Source organism: Pagrus pagrus (genome assembly GCF_965226575.1).
Source record: "Pagrus pagrus genome assembly, chromosome: 20".
Lineage (NCBI taxonomy): Eukaryota > Metazoa > Chordata > Actinopteri > Spariformes > Sparidae > Pagrus > Pagrus pagrus.
The window spans coordinates 23111941-23133875 of NC_140207.1; the positions used below are offsets into that span (position 1 = coordinate 23111941).

The 21935-nt window shown below is 40.8% G+C and overlaps 1 protein-coding gene across 3 annotated transcripts in view; it reads left to right on the plus strand.

The window, feature by feature from the left end:
* The window catches only part of slc12a7b (solute carrier family 12 member 7b), a 67175-nt gene that overhangs the window by 14388 nt on the left and 30852 nt on the right, over nucleotides 1-21935 (plus strand). The window contains exon 1 of one of the 3 annotated variants that reach the window (XM_084339757.1): nucleotides 2059-2453. The exons of the other annotated variants lie outside the window; for them this stretch is intronic. Coding sequence (XP_084195883.1) covers nucleotides 2333-2453 — 121 coding nt within the window. The 5' untranslated portion in view covers nucleotides 2059-2332. Of the gene's footprint in view, nucleotides 1-2058; nucleotides 2454-21935 lie in introns of those variants that run through there. 3 annotated transcript variants of the gene reach the window in all.

Genomic DNA, 21935 nt, shown 5'->3' on the forward strand with positions numbered 1-21935 from the left:
AGCTTTAGACTGTATAAAAAATATAAATAACTGTCAAAAGGAACACAACAAGCAGTAGGTGGCAGCAATATGGTGTTGCAGTGTCTAGACTGCCTGATACAAAGAAGAAACAGACATTTTCTGTTATGTTGTTGTCACTACAGCAGTGTTGCATTTCCCCGTAAATAGAATGCAATTTACCAACTATTGGCTTAAATTTAAGTTTCAGACATTGCAAAGAACTGTCCTGATGTGTCCTGTTTTACTGTACTAAACAACACATTGGCATGGAATTCCGGACACAGCCAGTGGCTAAGATTTTGCTAATGCTAGGAAAAATGCTAAGATAACATCAACCAAGACAATGAAAAAAGCCCAGTTATCTCCAACAAGAACATCAACTAGCTAATTGATTACATAAAGATGTCGATGAGTATGTTGATGCGTCATCATTCATGTTGGAGGGATCAACTCTTTGTGAACAAAAGCAGCACTGGCTACAGTCATGCTAATGTCAGCTGCAGCTGCTGCAGGGGACCTGACTGTCAGGCTATCAAACACGGTGCACTCTTCAGCTTCCAGATATATTGTATATTTGACCGGGTGTTTCCTCAGGTGAGACGTGTTGGTCAGCCTTATGAATATTGCAGTGAGTGTTGCTCTGACTGGGATCTCACTCTCTCTCTCTTTCTAATGTTACTCTAAAGATGTGCTCCCAGGTACCAAAACCTGGCAACGATTGATTAAATGTTAATCGGTACTCTGTAGTACATATGTAGTATGTAATTCAGTCGGTAGCCTTAAAAGTACAGAGTTCGGTACACAACCGTACAACCCTGTGCCTAAATATTAAGTCCCATCAAGCTACTTCTGAAGTCAAGGCCTGTAAACCTCTGTAGTGAATACACGTTTAAACATTTAGCAACCGTCTTAACCACATGTGTACTGAATAGATTTTTTTACTCTGGCTCAGTTCTTGGAAATGAACTCTGAGCCTTGCATATGTTGCAATAGTATAAAGAGGCAATGCTTTCCTGTAAGTTGGTCACGCTGCCTGCCTGTCTCTGTCTCTGTCTCTTTGATTCTCTTGCCTTCTGTCTCACCTCCTCCCTTTTGTATTTCCTGCAGCCCCCACCCTTCCGTTGACTGTATTGATCTTGTATGTCGTCATGTTGGAGAACTAAAGGGAGGAGAGGCTAACTCCAGATGTGAAGCAGTTAAACAAGGCTCCAAGGCTCTTTTTTGCTCAACCACGGTTGCTTTTAGTATTTCCCATCACACAGGAGGGTTGGTTACTTGGGATGAGACCTAATACCTCGAATCACTTTTAGCGCCTTGAGGAAATGACGCATTGCTTTTGGATTAGCCATGAAGTCTGGTGATGAATGTGAATATGAGCGACACACAATGACGGGAGAGACTGGATCATGTAATGGTGTCTTTATTTTTTCCTTATAGTATTTGATAAAAATTGACTTAGCCTTAAATCAAACAACAATACCAAAATTATCAGGCAAATGTTTCTGATTTGCCTTCCTCTCCACACTCCCTCAGTTCCCCTTCCCCCTCTCTAAGTGTGTTTTCACAGTAACATACAGTCCATGGATAATGAGTATCATAAGTTGAGTGTATGTGTTAGCATGTGCATACACGTGTGCTAATTCTCTGTATGGGTGTGTGTTTAGATGGCCAGTGTACGTCTTTAAATCAGCCCTGCCCACTCCTGACTATGCACATAGGATCAAATAACACTGCAAAGGAAGTGAGGAAATATATATGTGTGTATTCGTGTGTGTGTGTGCAAACTTTCCTCAGTGGAGCAGCTCTGGACTTCCTCTCCTCTTTGAACAAAGGCTGACTTTGCCAGCTTTTTGTGTGCGTGAAACAGAGCGACATTCCTGGGCAGAGGATCTGTCCTCAGGGACAGAAAGAGCTACATGTATGCTCCCACACACTCATGAGCACAAATGCATGTCATGTTTTCCTGAAAGTGTGTGTTTTTGTGTGTTCTGCCCCATTGGGCGGGGCAGTCCTGCTGTTCCTTATTTGGACAGTGGGTGGAGAGGAGTCGGGGTCACATGGGTGTACAGCAGAATCCTAGCGATAGGACCAAAAACTGAAAAGAAAGACCCAACGTCTGCCCTGGAGGGGAAAGTACACCAGGGCGGCAAGTGTGAACGAAACAACAAACGACTGGGAAGAAGAGCAAGGAAGAGGAAAAGAGTGACAGCTGTTGGACGGAGGAAGGGAGAGAGAAAGAGAGAGGAGCAGCAGAACAGAGAGGGAGGAGAAAGGGGAGAGAGATAAGAGTGTGACAAACAGGAGGCATTGAGAGGAAGCACATGGTGTAAAAATGCCCACCAACTTTACTGTGGTCCCGGTGAAGGACAACACAAGGAAGGCAAAAGAGGGGGACGAGGAGGAGGATGTGGATGACAACAATGTGCTGAGAGAGGAAGAGGAGAGCGCCACAGGTAAGATTAGATATTTTTTAGCTCGTCGGGTGGATAATTAAATATGTAATGCTTATTCAAATTTTACAACATTATATGCTTAACAAATTCACAGCTTTCTGTTTTTAAGTAAGACTTAAGCCAGTCTGAGCACCGTTCTTAAAGTTTGGAACACACCTTTACCTTCCTGTTGAGACAGATGATGGGGAAGCTGTCCTGAAAAGTTGCAGACTTTGCTTACAGTATCCAATGCAAGCTGATAATTTGGTTTTATTGCATGGTTTTCTGTTGTCTGTATTTGTAACTGTTTATGGTCTGTGTGTGGGTGGATAATATGCAGGGAAGACAGTGAATTCTAGGGAAGGCTTGTTCATTTTCCAGAAACTGCGTGAGATGAGAGGGTTTCCCTCACACGCCACTTCCAGTCAAGGGAGTTTCACATGAATATTGTTCCATACCAATGTGAATTGGCATGGAATAGCTTTCCTGAATAGCTTTGCCTTTATTAAGCCTCCCCCCTCCACACCACCGGTTGCCTTTTTTATTCTTATTTACTGAGTATTTCACCTGGCCCCTGTCTTTATGTTCTTGATTTTTTTTCCTATTATTTCATTGTTTCATCATGCTGCCTGGTTTCCTTGTGTTGTTGTACAAACACAGGACCAGCACAGATGCTCTAATTTGGACACCCATGACTTTTGCATCTCCTCACATCTCTCTGTGTTGATTACCATTGACATGCAATGTCCAACATGACTCACCCTCGGAATACCTTGCAGTGAACTTTAGTTTGTTACAAACAACAGGATAACAGAACTTTTACAGAACCTTGGCTCAGGCAAGATACATATTCCCATGTTGAACTCTGCTGGATGGTATATTACATGTGAAGTTCAGCAAATCTGGCTCAGTTAGAAAACCAGGACTGTACTTTGTGAAGCATGATATATGTATAGCCTGTATCTATTGAGCTGGATGTTGGTACGAGGCCAGTTTTGTCGACTTGAGAGCAGTTGACTAAACTTTGCCCTACTACTCTGAAAGCCTTTTTCCTGTCACACAGAATAGATGTTGAAATGGTCATTCTCTCTGGATGTGTTGATCAATGTGTAACGTCAGAGTTTTCTTGGAACAAAACGTTCTCTCTGACTTCTGCCAACAGAAGCAACCTGATATCAACCCCGCTGAAGGCATAAAGCCAGGGAAACATTTCAAACCTCTGTTTTTTGTTTTTTTTTAGAATATTGAGATTTGGAGGTCATGGAGTATATTTAACAAACTCCTCTCTAGTACTCCATGTTTTGCCAGACTGTTGCTTCTTTTACAGCACTTCACATGGCGCTGAGTGAATCAGTTCCCAGTATTTAATTTCTGCTGTGGAGCTGCAATTACGGCTGCGTGCTGGGTTAGTTTTTACAGACTGCGGGGGAGAGAAAGGCATTTTATTATGATGGTTGTGCAGCGTGCTTTGGTTTCCCCTGTGCATGTCTGTGTGCATGCAACCGTTTTTCTCTGACAATGGCTGAAGTGACAACAATAGTGGAAGAGCAGGGGATGACATGTCACAAAGTTCATGCATTGGATCCACAGCCACAAAATTGTGTGCTGTCACTTGGCTTGTTGAAGCATCAGGACCACACACTTTGTGCTGTTGCTGCTTAAAAAAAGTACAATTGTATTGTTTGCATAAATCCACAGGTTAGCCTATGTTTACCAGACAGAACAGCTGTTTGATTTGGTGAGAACGTGATGTCTTCATATACAGTTAAAATGATACCTGTAGGCTGGGTGGACCGAGAGAGGAGAATGGTTGACAGTTTCCTCGGAACAGTCCTCAGTAGCCTAAGTGCTGTTGGCTCACGAGTATGTTGTGCAGGGAGCCCTGGGTCAAGCAGCACTCACTGTTATTGATTATCCTGCTGGCTTGCTTCCCGTTGGCTGAGTGGGGGGAGGTGAGACCCCACCCACATGCTGTAATGTAATGTACTCCAGTTCTTCTCATCCACTCTGAATAAACTCTTTGTCCTGCCTTCCCTCTCTAGTTCTAAGTTCTGTCTCTATTCTCATGCTTATTAATCTTCTCTCTGGAAGTCATGTCTGTGTCCTAGCCAACTCTGCATCTCATGATGTTAAGTTGAACATCTGAAACCCTGAATACCTTGGAGGTACAGCAGATAATGTCAACCTCTATTCTCTTTCTGGGTGTTTTTGTGTCACCAATTCTACCTCTATCTCATACAGTTTGCTATTTTTCTTACAAGAAATAGGCTAAACAGTAGCAGGTTTTATACTTCCTAAGTCGGCCACACCATTGCAAATGAAACCAAATTTCAGCTCAAGCTTCCTGGTCCACTTGGAAGACCATCGACGGGCTTGTGGTTGACATATAGTAAAACTTTGGCAAGCAATACAAATGTCATTTAAAAATATATTCCATTTTCGGTGTCAGTGTGGAGGGAAAGTGTTTAAACTACTAAGCCATAGTTTCCGTGCCTGTCCTTGTGTCCTGAAAGATATTTGTGTCCCTCGACAAATGGGACAGTCCTTTATATCCTGTTCATCACCAACCCAAACAATTCACTAGCTTACGCTGGAATTGCTCTGCTTGTAATAAAATTCAAAATTGTGTGTAGAGGGAATTATTTTCCTGGACATTTTGACCAAAATGTTCTTCTACAGACACATTTTCCCAGTACATAAATAGTATCACCAGATAACAGAAACCAAGAACAAAGCAAGAGTTTACATACCAACATGATATCTTGGCCAGATTAATGCTATTTGTTTTACTCTTCTGTATGTATCCTCATTTAAACACATAGAAGAGCTCAATCTGTCTTTTGCTAATGGAAGACTTCCGCTGCACTGTTTAAAACATTTAAAACCCAGTTCTTTGTTGCTGCAGAATTCTTATAGTGTCAGTGCACCGTGTGTAGCTGGACTGAAGGTCGCAGTTTGCCTCTGTACTGCTGAGTACTATAACTAATCTGTATTAGTTCCCCTGGAAATACCAACATTGTGGTGATATGTCTTCAGTGTATGATGTTTGTTTGGTCTGAGAATTCTTTGGCTCAAAAACACCTTCATGTTATTGTACCCATCATTTTCCATTGGTGATTCTGTAAAAAAAAAAAAAAGGATTCCATCTGGCTGAGGCGACTTCTTCATTTGAGGGACTTGATCTGTAACTTCAGGATCACACTGCCCTGCATTGAAGCTGCTTCTTATTCCTTTTTAAGGCCTGTTTTTACAGGTCATCTCAAACTGACTCATTTAACAACTGTCTCAAAACTTTTAGTTTAGATAAATAAAATCCATTATGTGTTATACTTTCTCTGCTGCATAGGACAGACAGGTTTTTGACAGAACACAGTGTTGCAGAGGGAGTATGATGGGAATTTCCGTGGGAGTGGGTGGAGTAGGATGGTGTCTGAGTGGGAGTGTACATACAGTAATTGGCAAAAATTCTGTTGGAGCTTCAATAGCTGTAGTTTAAGTGCTGGTCGTGGTTGATTGTGACCCACTAATAAATCACTTGTCTACAAAGCTAAAGAGAACCTGCTATAGTAAAATGCAACTTTATTTCAGTGTTGTTTAAGCTGAAACTAAGCAGGTGATCAGTGGTGCCTTGGGCGTTGCTGCTTCTATCCGTTGGCCTGTTGGCCCATCTGTCCTAGACATGTGTTTCCTGTTTATTTCCCAGGCAGGTCTGGTTTTGTTCAAAGCAGCTGTCTGTAATTTGTTTCTCCTCCTCTCCTTATTATGTTGTTAAATCTCTACTCTTTTGCTTTTGCATGCTGCCCATGTTACTAGTTGTATTCTACAAGCACCACATGCAACATGCTTTCAGCAACCTGTCTGAGGTTGGAGTTAGAAATGATACTTTGTAAACTAGTTTCTCCTGGTTAAGGTGAGTAACAAATGTTCAGCTGTGAATAGAAGAAAGGTTTATCCAATAATATTTCACTCATTAACATTCAATTTCTCAGCCTTGTGCTATTATATCAAGCTCAAATATTCACTCTTCATGTGTGTGTTTTTCAGCCAAGACAGTTTGTCTTTTTCTGTCAAAACGGTCACCAAACCCTTGCGCAAGTACTGTTCCCATTACTGCCTGCACAGCCATCAGTAATGGTTAAAATAAAACAACAGTTTGCCAGAGGGGAGCTTCTGAAAATCTCCAGTGATTCAGGGAGGCTCCTTCAGTGTGGGAACTTAAGGACCTGCGATCATGCCTCTACGTAACTTTGTTTTGGGTTCTGAGTGTTTAACTGCTTAGATTTCACGGGAAAGAAGCTCTGAGTTCACCAGCCAAGTTCATCTGACAAATATTGGGCACAGGCTATGGAAATGTATGATGAGATATTAGAGGAATGGCTTGTAGCTGTTATAATCTACTTGTGCATCATTCTGTTTCTTTTATTGCAGTTCTCAGATTGTTTTGGGGAATGGAGGAGACTTCCCTTATTAGATGTACAGAATCTACTACCTACTATAAATGGCCGTCCATAGCAAGAACTATCACTGTAACCATACTTTAACATTAATGGTGTGAGCATCCACACTGCGCAGTTGTGCCAAGGATGTGCTGTGCACTCCAGCTGTGTCAGCAGCTCAGGAAAATGGTTGTTGATGACCTGTTGTGTTCTTCAAAGAAAACCCAGAAGGAAATGTTTAATGACATTTTTCAAAGATGAGAGGAGGTTGGAGCATTCAACACAGTCAACGTGAGATTTTATTGATACTTTTTTATGAGTCAACATCAATTATCCTGGCAATCGTCAAAGAGGACATCAGTAAAGACAAAACAAACTTTGTTTCTCAGGTAAAATCACATTTTTTAATGTGCAATTTGCAATTTACATAACAGAGGTAGGCTGCAGTTAGAAACCAATATAATAAGCACTCCTGCAACATTATTTTTTAGGAAAATGTCCCCAAAATCAAGCTGATTGATGCCCTGTAAATTCAGTTGGATTTTGATTGGCTGTCAGCGTTTCTATCGTTCATCAAATTGCTCTGAAAGATATTGTTACAACTATCGTTCTAGTTGCGGAGTTGACTCTGCTGGGTACTTGAGTCAAAACAATTTTAACAATCTATTTCTATCTGTCATTGTTATAGTTATCGCCCTGGTGTGGACTGGCCTTGGAACATTGCTTTTAATCAGGTCAGGTGTCATTTGGTAGTATGATGGACAGGTCTTAAAGATGCAGGTACGGACCTGGTTCTGGTCTCGGTGTCACACCCTTGCAGACCTCAAAGAGTAGTTTGAACCTCTGCTTTAGGTGATTCTCACTGTCAAGCCTGACCCTACAATGTTGCTCAACTCTGTGTGTTTGACTTGGCCACCTTATTTAGTTCTGTTTGTTCCATCTGCAACATGATCAGACTCTGTTATTCAACATCAGTAGCTGCTATATATATACATGGGTTATGGTATTATAAAATAGTTCCCCCAAATAAATATTAAGAAAATGATCAGATAAATAAGCATGATTTCCTCAAGCTTTGTTAATCTTTAGGTCATCACTTATGTTAAATTAATAGATTGTTCAGTACAAAAATAACCTTAAGCATCTGAACAGCTCCCCTACGATATGCAACCAATTCACAAGTTCACATGTATTTCCAATGTTTAGATACAAAAGTCAAAGTGGACTTGCGGTTCTTTGTCTCTGTCATGTTATATACCGATGGGTGTTGTCAGTGAGTGATGAAAGATGCAGGGAAGAGAAAAGGGGGAGAAGGTAATTACTTTAGGAATGCAGGGAGTGAGTACAGGACCGGGACATTACAAAATATGAGTTATAATCCTGAAGGATATTTGGTTTAGTAAGTCCAGCACTGAGAATAAACATTTGTACCTGATAGTTAGTGTACTGCATATACATAAACAAGAAAAAAGACATCCACAGCAGTAAGAACCAGTTTATGACTTTCAGCTAGATAAATTCCAACATGAAAGAAAGAATAATATCGGCTCAGGCGAAAGAGTAGTTAACCTTGTACCTGTCAACCAAGTGAAAATTTCCATTCCTGCTGTTTGGATGGTTTAGTCAGTCATACTCTTCTCTGACTGATGCTTCCTATTTCCTGTGCAGTGATCTCCTCCCCACTGGGTCCCTGCTCTCAATATGGTGTCACTGATAAGCCCAGACCAATACGCACACACACATCTTTTTCTTTGCTCGCTATGTATTTTGAGATCCATGGCTGTGGTTTGTATGACGCCCTCACTGCTCACATGGCTCTCATCTACATAGGTTAACAGATTATACAAACACGGTCCCCCCCTTTTGACTATGTTTACAAGCCTCACAAACCAGATGTCTTTTAAAGTGATGTCCAGCAAAAAGGAATCCTGTTTTGTCATTTTTAAAGCTATAGTTGGTAATGTTGGAGAGCTAGCAAGATTTGAAAGTGGCACCTCCTCTAAGCTCCACCCCCTTCTCCCCCTCCCGTCAGTGCTCGAGATGCGTCGAGTACAAACGCTCAATGGTTTCACTGGCTTACACTGACAGAGAAGCTACTGTTAGCATTGTGCTAATACCAGCTACAAAAGTAGCTAAGTTGGCTAACGTTACATATTTCATGAAAATAACAAATCCCCTCGAAGCAAAACAAATAATTACCTGTCCAACAGAAAGACAGCAACCTCTGCATCACTTCTTAGGCCCTTCAGCTCCCTCAGCTGTCTCCACCGTTCAAAAGCTGAACTGATGTTGACCCTGGTTTTCCCTCTAGTTTTATCCAAAGCCTTCTTCGTTGCAGCCTTTTCTGCCTCCGGCTTTCTTTTCTTAACCCGTTTAGCGGGGCGAGCTGTTACAAGTAACGCTGGAAGTGCTACTTTTTGCATTTTCTCTGCCATTGTTCTCTCCTGCTAACTTGGTATGGAGTGGCTGAATATTTCCGGCAACGGTGACCCGTGATGAGTGCACGCAGCGATGAGGGAGGGACAGATGGGGCGTGGGCAGGACGAGACATGAAGGCATCTGATTGGTTCTTTCCCCTCGGACCGAGAGGCAGGGATTGGTCAGAGTTTTTACAGGCCTGCAGCTGACACAGAGGTCTGATTTTTTTTTTTGTTCCTTTCTCTGAACACATTATGTATGGACTACTCTCAGGATGGAAGGACCATTTCACCCAATATAACAAAAAGTGTTTATGAACAGGATTACCAACTATAGCTTTAATGTTGTTAGCCTTGTTATGTTCCCAAACTTGTTTGTAAGTTCCACTCTTGGAGTTCTTTTGGGACTTGTTGACTGGTAAACAACATCAGTTAAAATCTGCACATTGTGGGTGTGACATTACTGATTCAGTGGACATCTTGTGACTTTGCTGTTCTAATCATAAGCAACCCAACAAACATGATTCAATTAGTTCTTTGGTAAAACTCCAGTTCAAACCAAGCTACATTTTAATAGCTTAAAAATGTCCCCACCCTTAGTTGTGGTCACAAACAACAGCTAACAGCCTCTTTACTCTGCACAGCTAAGTGTTGGGTCAATGCTATTGACGTGCCACACATTTCCATTATCGAATGTGATGCAACATGCGTTGAGGCATTACAGCACAAAGAATAGTTGTGGTTTTGGATATAAATAGCCATTTAAAGGTGGTAAAGAGCATTCTTGGTTTTTTTTATTACAGCTGTTTTAAGGAAGCCCCTAAATCTCCAAAAAGTAATGAGGAAATGATCATTACATCACAGGTGATTTCATGAATTTCATGCAGTAGCCAGAACTCTTTGGCAAAATATACACCAATCATGCACAATATTAAAACCACTGACAGGTGAAGTGAATAACATGCTTTGTTCTCATGGGAAATGGCTTCCTGGCATTCATGTGGAAACCACTTGACACGCACCGCCCACCTAAACACTGCTGCAGATCATGTACACCCCATCCCCCATGGCGCTGCCATGCATTCAACTTGTTCTAGGAAGTCCCACTGATGCTTGATCAGATTGGGATCTGGTGAATTTGCTGGCCAGGTCGACATCTTGAGCTCTTTGTCACATTCCTGGGTCCAATATCCCGCTAAGGGGGGGCACTGCCGTCTGGGAGTGCTGTTGCCATGGGGCGGTGTACTTGGTCTGTGTCAATGTTTGGGGTTGGTGGTGTGTGTCAAGTGGCATCCACATGGATGCCAGGACCCAAGATTTCCCAGCAGAACATTGCATTATAACAAGATGATCAATATTTTTCACCTGAACTGTCAGATACAAATACAAATTTGTGTTTTTTTTTTCATTTTTACTTTTGCCAAGGAGGTTATGAAACTAGGATGGAGGTTGGGTCTTGGCCCAGAATAGACCCCTTGATAATCTTGATGAAAAAATCAGACGTATTTAGATGGCTGGTATCTATGAGTGAGTACAAGTCGAGGTGGATCCTAGATCAGGTGAACTTAAATTATGGTTAAGCAGTTACAGGTGTTTTAAAAGTTAGAGTGAAAAAGGGCTATCCTGTCAGCAGCTCACTGCAGACATGGAGTCACTATGATTTGCCAGTGCAGTAATGCTGGTACCGCTATATGGAACACAAAAATTGGTCACCGGATTCGTCTATGGATGGACTCGCTGACCACAGCTTCATCACTGAACCACTGAACATCACTTCATCTTTAGCTTCCTAAAGAAAAGAAGTTGGATGTTGTATTTATACACAATTGAATACATTTTGGGGAAAACTGAAATGGTGAGCTGACATTCCTGTCTTCCTCATTTGTTTAAATACCATCCAACGCCATCAGTTATTTTAAACATACTCATACTGCCAGATGTTGGAAGCACAACCAACATCTGGTTCCTAGAACCCTTCATATCCCATGAAATTTTCTTTGCTACATTTAAAGTGGACACCGGGAGTTATTAGAGAAGGGTTAGAGGAGGGTCTGGTTTGATGCAGGATGTAATCCTAGAGTATAGCTTGCCAACTACAGCTAGAGTTCATAGTCAAAGTGTGATGAGGGGAGCTTTGTGTGTATGCATTGTTTCTTTCAGATTGTGAAATAGTGACACCAACTGGAGGAAGGTGGACCTACTTTTCTGTGTGTGTGTGTGTGTGTGTGTGTGTGTGTGTGTGTGTGTGTGTGTGTGTGTGTGTGTGTGTGTGTGCGCGCATGCGTGTGTGTCCATCTTCTGCATGAGGTCATAAAAATGGCATTGTTTTGCTTGTGGAGACAGCTTAGTTTAAGGAAAAGGATTGCCTGCCTATGAGCAGTCACATGATTTTGTTGCTGTTCTCACATGATTGTGATTCATCTGCACTTTTGGTCAGAACAATTGGGAAGGAAAATACAAGAGAGAAGTAGATACTAAAAGAACTACATGCATATTAGATTTTAGGTTAAATGTAAAAGTTAAACTGTTGGTATCAAACCAAACTGTTCTGTTTATCATAACACTCATGCGTAATGTTTATAGAGAAAAAAATAGGAAAAATAAGAGTTAGTGAGAAAAGGACATTTCTGACATCACCAATGCTTTTATGTATATTACCATCATCAGTTTTCTACATTCATTAGAATGTCACAGATTCTCTGCATATGTTATATCAGGTGCTGATAAACTGCAATGATTCAATCTTAGCTTGACAAATTCTGATAAATATACAGTTACACATGTGCATATCCTTCGTTTATTAACTTGTCCTGTCCAGTCCTACATTTTTTAGAAGATGATGTATATATTTAAGAAGACGATTCTTCCAAGTATTACATCCCATGTCAGCTCAAAAACATGAATATTGTGATTACAAGTATCGAGTAGTGGCAGTGGAGTGACTTTTGTTAATGGCACCTAATCTGTCCCAGCAATCACTAATGCACTATTTTTTGTTACCCATCTCATGCTTCATGTTTACACATGGCAGTGAGGATTCAGGTGTAAGCTGCACTAAGTAACATTGATCCAACTGGCTTTGGCTGACCCTTATTCTTTCTTTTTTTGCTTTGTGGCATACTCCCACACTTCCTTAACCACTTCTACTGTAGATAAATGTCCTCTTCTTATGTATATGCAGGCATTGATCTTAGATTTGACTGAAAAATGTTTCTGAAGCGAGTCCACGCATCAATACTCGAAAATTGTCCTGATAGGTAGTTCTCACAGATATTGAATTTTACCCTGTCAGTCGGATCCATTTCCAACTATCTCCCTCATCATAGTATGGATGTTCTTAAGTACCCAATAAAGCCTCAAGCCTATATAGACAGTAGTACTCTGTACTACTGTCAGTAACCACTGTCTTGCTGATCTATCCCTCCCACCCATTCTGTGTGTTGCATAACAGACAGTGTTGTTTACCTGAAGGGTTTAAAGGCTTAGGATATAATAAAATGCAACACACACACATAGACACACAAAGTAACTATAACAGCAGCCATCTGACATCAGACCAAGTGGAGCTTGATACTACTAAATCCTTCTTACTGTGTGATTTGATAGCCCCTCTTTAAGCTGTGCCTTGACACATCTGTCAATTTAATGATGCTGGCAACGGATGTTCAGTTAAGTCTTCACATGGCGGCTGAAAGATGGGTGGATATTGCAGTTTTTCTTTATTCAAGTAGTCAGTGTGTTTTGTCTTTAATTCTGAAATTATTCATTTATTATAATTTGCTCTCATAAATCCGACAGTACAGTCAATATATTGTTGTCCTTAGTGAGTCATGATCACAGTGAACTTGGTGACTCCACACACAGGTGGCTCCAGAGCTGTGCTTTTCCCATCTCTGAATGACCAGCAGGCAGTATGTCTCAGCGTGGTGAAGGGCACTCACCCGACTGACAGGCAGCCAGCTAGAAGACTGCAGCAGAAATTGAGCCTCTGTGTTTTATAAAAAGTTCAGGATTAGCCTAATCTGGTTAAGGGATTAGTGCCCACTTCACATGCTCTTAGACGGATAGATTAATGTGCAGCCATGACAAAGGTAGACAGCAGAGGACTAGGTTCACAAAGCTTTGGGGTAAAGGCTGGGGCAGAGCTTGGTCTGCATTTGTCTAGCCCATAATAATTGAGTCAGAAATAAGTATTCAAAATCATTTAAATAAAATCATATTAGTAAATATTAGTAATTATAAATTTGTCAACAACAATGTCCCCTCTAGCTGATACAGAGATACACTTGTATATTCACATATAGGAACATATTACTTATTCATTAATGAAATGTATTCCCAATAAAACTATGTGTTGTTGTACAGTAACTTCATGAGTCTTGCATTCTGGTTGCGGGGTAGCCACGTTAGCTTTATGTGCTGAAATGATGAGTAGATGAATCCCATTAGCTTAGAAAAAGCAATCCATAATCATTTTTATAGTCAAATAATCTTCAGAGTAGACCCTGAATTTTTGTGGCAATGCTGATGCCAATATTTGGAAGTAAAAAAACATTCAAGTGTCGATATATTAGCCAATATTCTATATACGCTATACCGTGTATATATATATATATATATATATATATATATATATATATATATATAACAACTTTTTTGCAATGATCCCTCAAATGTGTTTGTGACATAGATATATAAGGATATTTCCAGTTGAACAATAAACTTTATTGCCCAACATGACATCAGTGCACTGGAACCATAAAAATCACTGGGAATTTAATGATTATAAATCACCACAACCATCTTTTTTTTTACATTAGTTTCTAGTTTTTATATCTGAGCATATTGAGAAATATATATACTGATCACCAACAACATTAAATATGAATATCATTGACGATCTCGTTGCAATGCAACGTTCTGCTGGGAAACCTTGGGTCCTGGCATCTATGTGCATGCCACTTTAAAAAAAAATGTTTTAATATATTTTTTGGCCTTTTCATGTTTTTATTGATAGGACAGCATAGAGAAATGACAGGAAGTAAAGAGAGGGGGGATGACACACAGCAAAGGTCGCAGGTCAAGGCCTCTGTATATGGGTTGCACGCTCTACCAACTGAGCTACTGCAGCATCCCATATGTGGATGCCACTTGACATGCTTCACCCATCCAAATACCGTTCTGGACCACTCCCCGAAGGCAGAAAATTGTGACTGAAGTTTATTAGATTCTTTTGACTTTTTAAAATGCTGTAAAGATGCCTGTGATTTCATTACTCCATACCAGTTTCCTCTAGTCCAGTATGTTGTCATGGCCTCTGGCTGTATTGTCCTACGTGCTCCCTGCGCTGTGCTGGTCGATTGACCATCTCCACCTATGACACCCCAGAGGTCAGATTGGAAATGAAACTGCTCACTCAGACAGCACCTGCAGCTTAAAATAGTAACAGTTATTGATTCAAAATGATACATGTACTGCACAGCTTTTACTTTGGATGGCCAGTGCCACACTCTGCTCAAAAGCTGTGTGTCTGTTCTACTACTGATTCCTGCTTCCCTCGCTTTATTTGCTCCTCCCCTTTTGTGTTTGTGTGTGTGTGTGTGTGTGTGTGTGTGTGTGTGTGTGTGTGTGTGTGTGTGTGTGTGTGTGTGTGTGTGTGTGTGTGTGAAACATGCATGCGCATGTGCATTTATGTGTGTAGCAGGGATCAGCAGCTCTAGGAGGTTGAGTGGAGGGAGGTGTCTGTGTCTGTGCGTGTGCATGTGCGTGCGTTCGTGAGCATGGTGAGGGTGCTTTGTGATGCATGGATGATGTCGCTGACATCGTCGTCACAGGCCACTTTTTACACACACACACACACACACACACACACACACTGTCACAGAAATAGCTGATCCTCACATTATCCAGCCAGCACAGGCAGCATTCCTGACTTCTGCACCTCACTGTCAGTATCTCAATATTTTGGAGCCCAGTAACTGGAGTTCCCCAGAGACCACTACTAGGACCCCATCCCCTCCACCCCCTTTTTTAGCCTGGCTCCTCAGAATGGAGCAGAGGGGAGGCTCTCGACGGAAGGGTAAGTTTTTCTTAACTGAGCTGCTCCTTGAGTTGCCCTTTGCTAGCACAACTATACTCAAGCTAATTCATTGTGGCTATGTTGAGGATATTTGGTTATGTGTGCAGTGTTTTTGTTCTCTGTGGCTTTTTTTATAGGATTGGTTTGTAATGATGCTTGTTTTATTGATGGGCTTTCTGTAGCGTGCCTGGATAGGAGGGTGTGTTGGCTTTTGTAATAATTCTGCTCAAGATAAATTGTTCCACTAAAGACAAATGTTACTTTAAAGGAGGTGTTAGTGTGTTGTGTCCCTATACAAGATTTAGTGTGAATTGTTTAACTGATGGAAAAGTATTAACAGTAAATGACTTTGTTGTGCTTCACTCACTAAGTTGCAAGTCATGATATTTGAATGAAATGTGGTCCTGTATGGATCACTGTGCAAGACATGATGGCACTAACTCTACCAGTTAGAGGTGAGAAATTCACCATATGAATGTTTGGCTCACGTTAGTCTTTATTTTACCAAAGTACATATAACTCAAGTCATTTTCCTTTTTTGTCCCTCCTGCTTCTTAAACTTAAACCTGATGAATGTGGGTTTTTTTTACATTAACCTCTTAGTGGTTTTTGACTTTCTACTTTCTGGACTGCCGTTGTCCCTCCCTCTTTATTTTTTTCTTGGTACAATAAGCTACGGGCTAACTCCGACAGTGTTAGGCAGCTTACAGCGTCGTCACAGTGCGCAGCTTAGCGGTTATAAATAGGATGCATGGTCATTTATTACCAGAGTGACCAGAGAGGCTGAGCCGAACCATTAGCACATCCTCAATGTACCTGCTGTCAGCTAGCAGAGTGCTGATGAAGTCTGACTTCAGCCCGAGCTTCACCATAGATTGTGTAGCATCACAAACACAAAGCGCTGAGAAGAATTGAGAGAACCTGATGGCAGAAGAGCCACATTCAGTCTTTCACTAATGACAAATGACAGACTGACAGCTGTCCTGATGAATAACTGCTTATTGCTGTGCAGTGCACTGAGGCAGGGTCAGGGAATCCCACTCCCTTATGTAACATCGCTGACTGTGATGTAAAAGAATGCTCTTTGAATATCAGATGTCAGGATGGTGCAGCATGCAGCAGCAGTGAGGATTTTCAAAACCATCTGCACATGTAACTGCTTTATCATGCAATGATACCATGACTTTGACCAAAACATTGTACACTTGGAGAATTGTTTGCTCTGGTACTTACAAGTTCAAGCAGATTAAAGTAGAGCATTTTTTAATTAATTTCCTGACAATGCTCGAAGCATATCGTTTTGGTGCTTGAAGTGTCAGTGACAGCAAGCTCTTTCATTAATTATAAGTGTGCAATCAATTAGAGACAGAGCGGTCAAATAAAATACATGATGTGTGAAATGAGCCACATCATTTTTAGTTCCTGTCTAACTACTTTTTCATTTCTCATGTCAGTCTGCGCAATTATGGCTTGGCGTTCATGCCACTCATTAAACATGCGATATCTGGTACAAGTGACGCTAGGGAACTGATACGGCTTTTTCAGGGCAAATATCAATACAGATTAATAGTAATCATGCAGACAGATAACCAATATTTGGAACCACTAAACATTTGCAGTATAAAATAAAAATCTTGGTGTCAAAGTTTTGAATAACCTGTGATGGAATATAAGTAAATACAGTTTGCTCAATTTTGAGGTACTTACCTTGAGTATATCCATTTTCTGCTACTATATACTTCCACTCACCTACATTAATTGGAAAACTTTAGTTACTTGTTACTTTGCAAATTCAGATTATTTACTGTGTGGTTGATTTAATCTGGTTTAGTTTATTATGGTCATTGCCACTAACGTTCTGTATAGTCTCTAGCAATGTCACAGCTTTAGGGGTCACCTAATGCACTATAGCGCAGGGACACTCTCCTCGCCACCTGCAGAAGTAGAACATGCACACGAGCACACACACACACACACACACACACACACACACACACACACACACACACACACACACACACACACACACACACACACACACACAGAGCTCTCACCACCAAACACACCTGCATTCATTCATCAACAATTACACAAGAGGTTTCACCCTTCTGCCTCTCTCCCTCTTTATTATAGACAGGCCTTTGGGTTGCTTGGATTCTGTGTTCAGTCTGGCCTAATCTATTAAAGTTTAAAAGTGTTAACATTCATTTATGTTAAAATTGCACAAATCATATCAGTTGGCAAACACACTCAATATGATGAGATGATAATCAGTTGCATGCCAAGCTGATTGTTATATAGTTATTGAATTACTTCTTACCTCAGATAATAGCACACAGGGCAGCTTTACACACACGTGCCCATTTACAGTCACTGTACAACATTAGAGCTTTGTAAAATTGAGTGACGTTTTTCTGTGCGTCATTCTAGAGAGGGATCTCTCAGAGGGACAGGTCTTGTGATCTTTTTTGTCCTTTATGTGAATGGTTATTTCAAAAATTGTTTTCACAACAAGAAAGAAATAAAGAAAAAGAAGTCAGCAGTAGAATTCAATGTCTTCCATATGTCCAGCTCTGGTCAACTTCTCTCGGCTGACAACCTATTTGATGTGAGCAAGTTTGGGCAGAGTTCCCCTGTTCAAGATCTTGTCTGGTCTTCATTTTTTGAAATAACCACTGTCAAAATATACAATAAGCTATACATAGTAATTAAGAGGTTTATTCCCTACTTAATTGTATGTCGTGTCATACCGCAGAACATTAACTAGCGGTGAAAAGGTATATTTTGTTGTGGAAAATGGGGAAATGTGTCCATTCCTGGCTCCTGTCATCATCACAATAGTTAAATTGTGACTGCCACACCTCAAAACATGTAACTTCAGTGCCAGATTTTGTTGTTCAGGGGCACAACACACGCCTTATTTGACTAGGCTTGGATTTCCTTCGCAGACCACAGTGATGTCAAGTATAGCAGTGAGGCATTGTGTTCAGACACCACTAAGCCTGTAGACATGCAAAATAAGAGGAAGTGTTGAGGAGAGGGCAAACACAATAAAAGAGATGTGTTTAACCTAAACTTATTTCACCATACCAAGCAAGAAGAAAGGATTGTGGTCTTTAGTGCAGGTGTTTTCTTGGAGTTTAAAGTAAGGTGACTCTTCAGGTACATACAGAACATTGTATACGCAAAGACTGTAAACTCCACTCAAGTACTGTGTGCTAAAAATGCATGTTGATGGTTTCAGTGTAGCTTTGGGTCTGATGGGATTCAAGGTTTGCATTTTTTTGAGTGGAATGTCTGGCTCCAGGATGCGTATGTTTTGCCCCAAAATGTGCGACTTAAGATTTTCATTAGTTGCACTGGTGCACCTGATATTCAACAGGTTTGTGAACCTACAACATTATTTTGTGTCCATCTTGCACATGTGCAGTGCAATGTCGTACAGTGCACATGGCAGTATCACAACATGAAGATATTGTTAGGCTTTATAGATGGGTAAATGGATGTTTTTTGCATTTATTATCAGCCTCACGTGAACACACTTGCACACGCTCCTTGCAGCTTTCATCTTCAGTGTTACTCTCCTCCCCTCTCATGCTCTCCTCTACAGCAGGTGCATATTTGCCAACATTTACATAATTTGCTCTTTATGAACGAGTTTGTATGTGCTGTGCACTTTCAGCATTCCTGGACTGACATGAGAACAGCTGATGTTAGGAGTTTTTGCAATGCAGGATGGGGTAATATTGTCAAAGAGCAGGCTGCCATCTTTGCAGTATGTACTTGTTCAGTCATCGTAACTGAGTAGGTTTTCTCAGGGGAGGCAGAGCTGGACGAGGCTTTAGAAATGATTTTAGCTCAGCATGATCTGACGCTTTTCCCCCCAGATTCCAACCCACACATTGGGATTGCTTTTTGAAAGCTGAAACCAGACTACTAATCATTCAGTTATTTGTTGTTAATCCCATATATTTGTACCTCCTGTTTAAAGAGAGGACATCAACATGGATTTCCAGGAAGCTGAGTGAACTAATCTTAGATAAATGACAACACGTGTAATGTGCACAGAGGCCAACATCTGTTAACTAGGCCAGAGTCTTGTCACTGCTACTGTATATAAATCTGGACCATGTCCCCCAGGACTGTTAGCCACAGCACACCAAAGCACACTCACACATACACATGTTAACGTTTACACACCAAGAGTTACGATGATATGTCGACATACTGACTGACATGTACAGACATCATTGACCTTCACCTTCTGTAGAATTATTGTTCTTTGTGCCTGTGCTTTTTCTTTAGTACATAATCTGCAATGACTGCAGTAATGGCACCTTTGCCTGGTTTGGGTGGTGATGTGCAAGGGCACGGGAGGAGTGGACAAAATTTGCTGCCACACAGCAACTTTTTCAGTGTTTCTAGCTTAAAGTGGCCTGAAAGCCCAGCGTGTAACCATGATGTGATGATATTTTTATTCCCCTTTAGACATGAACCATTAAGACACAGAGATACAAATAGTGAATCAGAGAAAAATATAAGTTCTTCTCAGTTTGCTTCCTTTATGAGCAACCCTCAGAAACGTCTGCTGCCTCTTCTATGGCTTGTAGTAAATTATTGATGGTTTGTCCCCTGGTAGAAGTTTCCTCCCATTCTGTCTGGATTTTCTTTTTCTTTTTTTAAAACAATCAGAAACATACCTCAGCATACATTAAACTACGACTCTAACAATTTCTTTATAATTATGTTTTAACAGAGGTGTGGACTTGAGTCGCGCGACTTGATCTTGAGTTAGCTCTTTAGTCACAAGTTTGATGACTCTAGATTAGAATTGACAAAATCAAAAAAAGATTTGCCACTCAACTTGGATTTAAACACCATTAACTCGTGACTTCACTTGGACTTGATCCTTGATCCTCCTGTTATTTAAAAAGTAAGTATTCCATCAATCACTAATTTTCCTTCATTTCTTGATCCATCTAACGTTAACGCCACGGGTCCTAATTTAACACCCACCAAGTATCAAATGCAGGTAGATTGCAAGAGTCCCTGCTGCATTTTGTTGCCATTCACTGGCACGTTGCTTCTGTCATTTAATGTCTGTCTGTCTCAGAGTTTGACACAAACAGGGACCGGGACCTCATGGTGGATTCAGAGCGCCTCTTAAAGTCTGAAATCTGCGTTGCCTTGTATGGCAAAGCGTGTGGGCACCGACAGGGACTTTGTGGGGCATACAAGTGCACCTTGTAAACTCAGAAACATTAACAATATCCCATTAATTTCTACATGGACAGATTTTAAAACCTCTCTTTAAAAACATCTTTGTCACAAAGTGCCTCTGTAATAATTGTAACTATTTTACTGCAGCATTTTTTAATACTTAAATACTAAAGTCACACCCAGTATACATACTGTATATTTTGGCTGGTAAAACATTTGGTTGCCGGATTTTTTTCATGTACCAGTCTGCCTTGGCAGTGAGTCAAAAAGCTTATCTCAGACACTAACACTAGACTATTAATTCCCCCAGTACAGTATCATTACTAAAACCTTTTTATAGCTGTGTCACAATATATTTTCTTAACTGTATTATTGTACTAATATATTGTCATCTAACCATTATACTCATTCTGTTCACTTCCTGATTGCCGTCTAAACCACCTGACACGTGGGCACATTCTAAAAGCTGAAACTTCACCTGATTTAGAAAAGGTGCTGCCAGTTTTAGCCTGCCCCCAGGCCTCAAAGAGGATTTAGCTGGTGTCATTTAAGACAATGATTACCTGTGGTGTGTAGTGTCCTACCAAGCTAAGCGATGACAGCCTAGGCTGCATCCTCACACTTCAATGGTCATTATTTTGAATTCATTCCCTGTCATCTCAGCTTATTGAAACACAGCGCCCTCACCTAATGTGTTCTACTGTACAAATCAGACTGCGTTTTAAAGAGCTCCTCAGTACAAGGACGTAGTGACTTTCCCTGTGATTACCGCCGCACTAAGCCACGCTGCAAGCCTCTTATTCCCCCTGCAGCTGGATCAAGCAGTAAAAGTTACCCATGAAATCCCCATAGCAGCCAGAGTTCACAGTAGGAAGCTCCACTGATGAATGATGAACACCTGGCAGAGAGCTGGGGTCAACAATGGACCCTTGTGGTTGTGAATATTTCCTGTAGTGTCCAAGGCCACTATAGTGTCCTTAGCCTAAACACATTTTTAGAAAAGAGTATTCATGAACTAAATCACTTTATAATAGAACTTTTAATGGTTCATGTTTGACTTTTAGGAAAAGTCATAAGCATAGCCACAACCACACCGGATATTTCCTGTAGAACTGAGATAAATAATGGAGACAAATGGTTTAATTAAATAACAAAAAAAACCTCAATCTGTAATGTTGTTAATGTATTGGCTATTTAACAAGTTTTCATGGATCTGCATGGCATCCCTGGACAGAGCTGGTCTTCAGTTAGGTGTTCATCCTTTTAAAGCAGAATTGAGGACGTCCAACACATTTTCTTTCCTCACAGTGTATAGTAAAGCAATCCAGTAAACCATGAATTGAATCGTTTC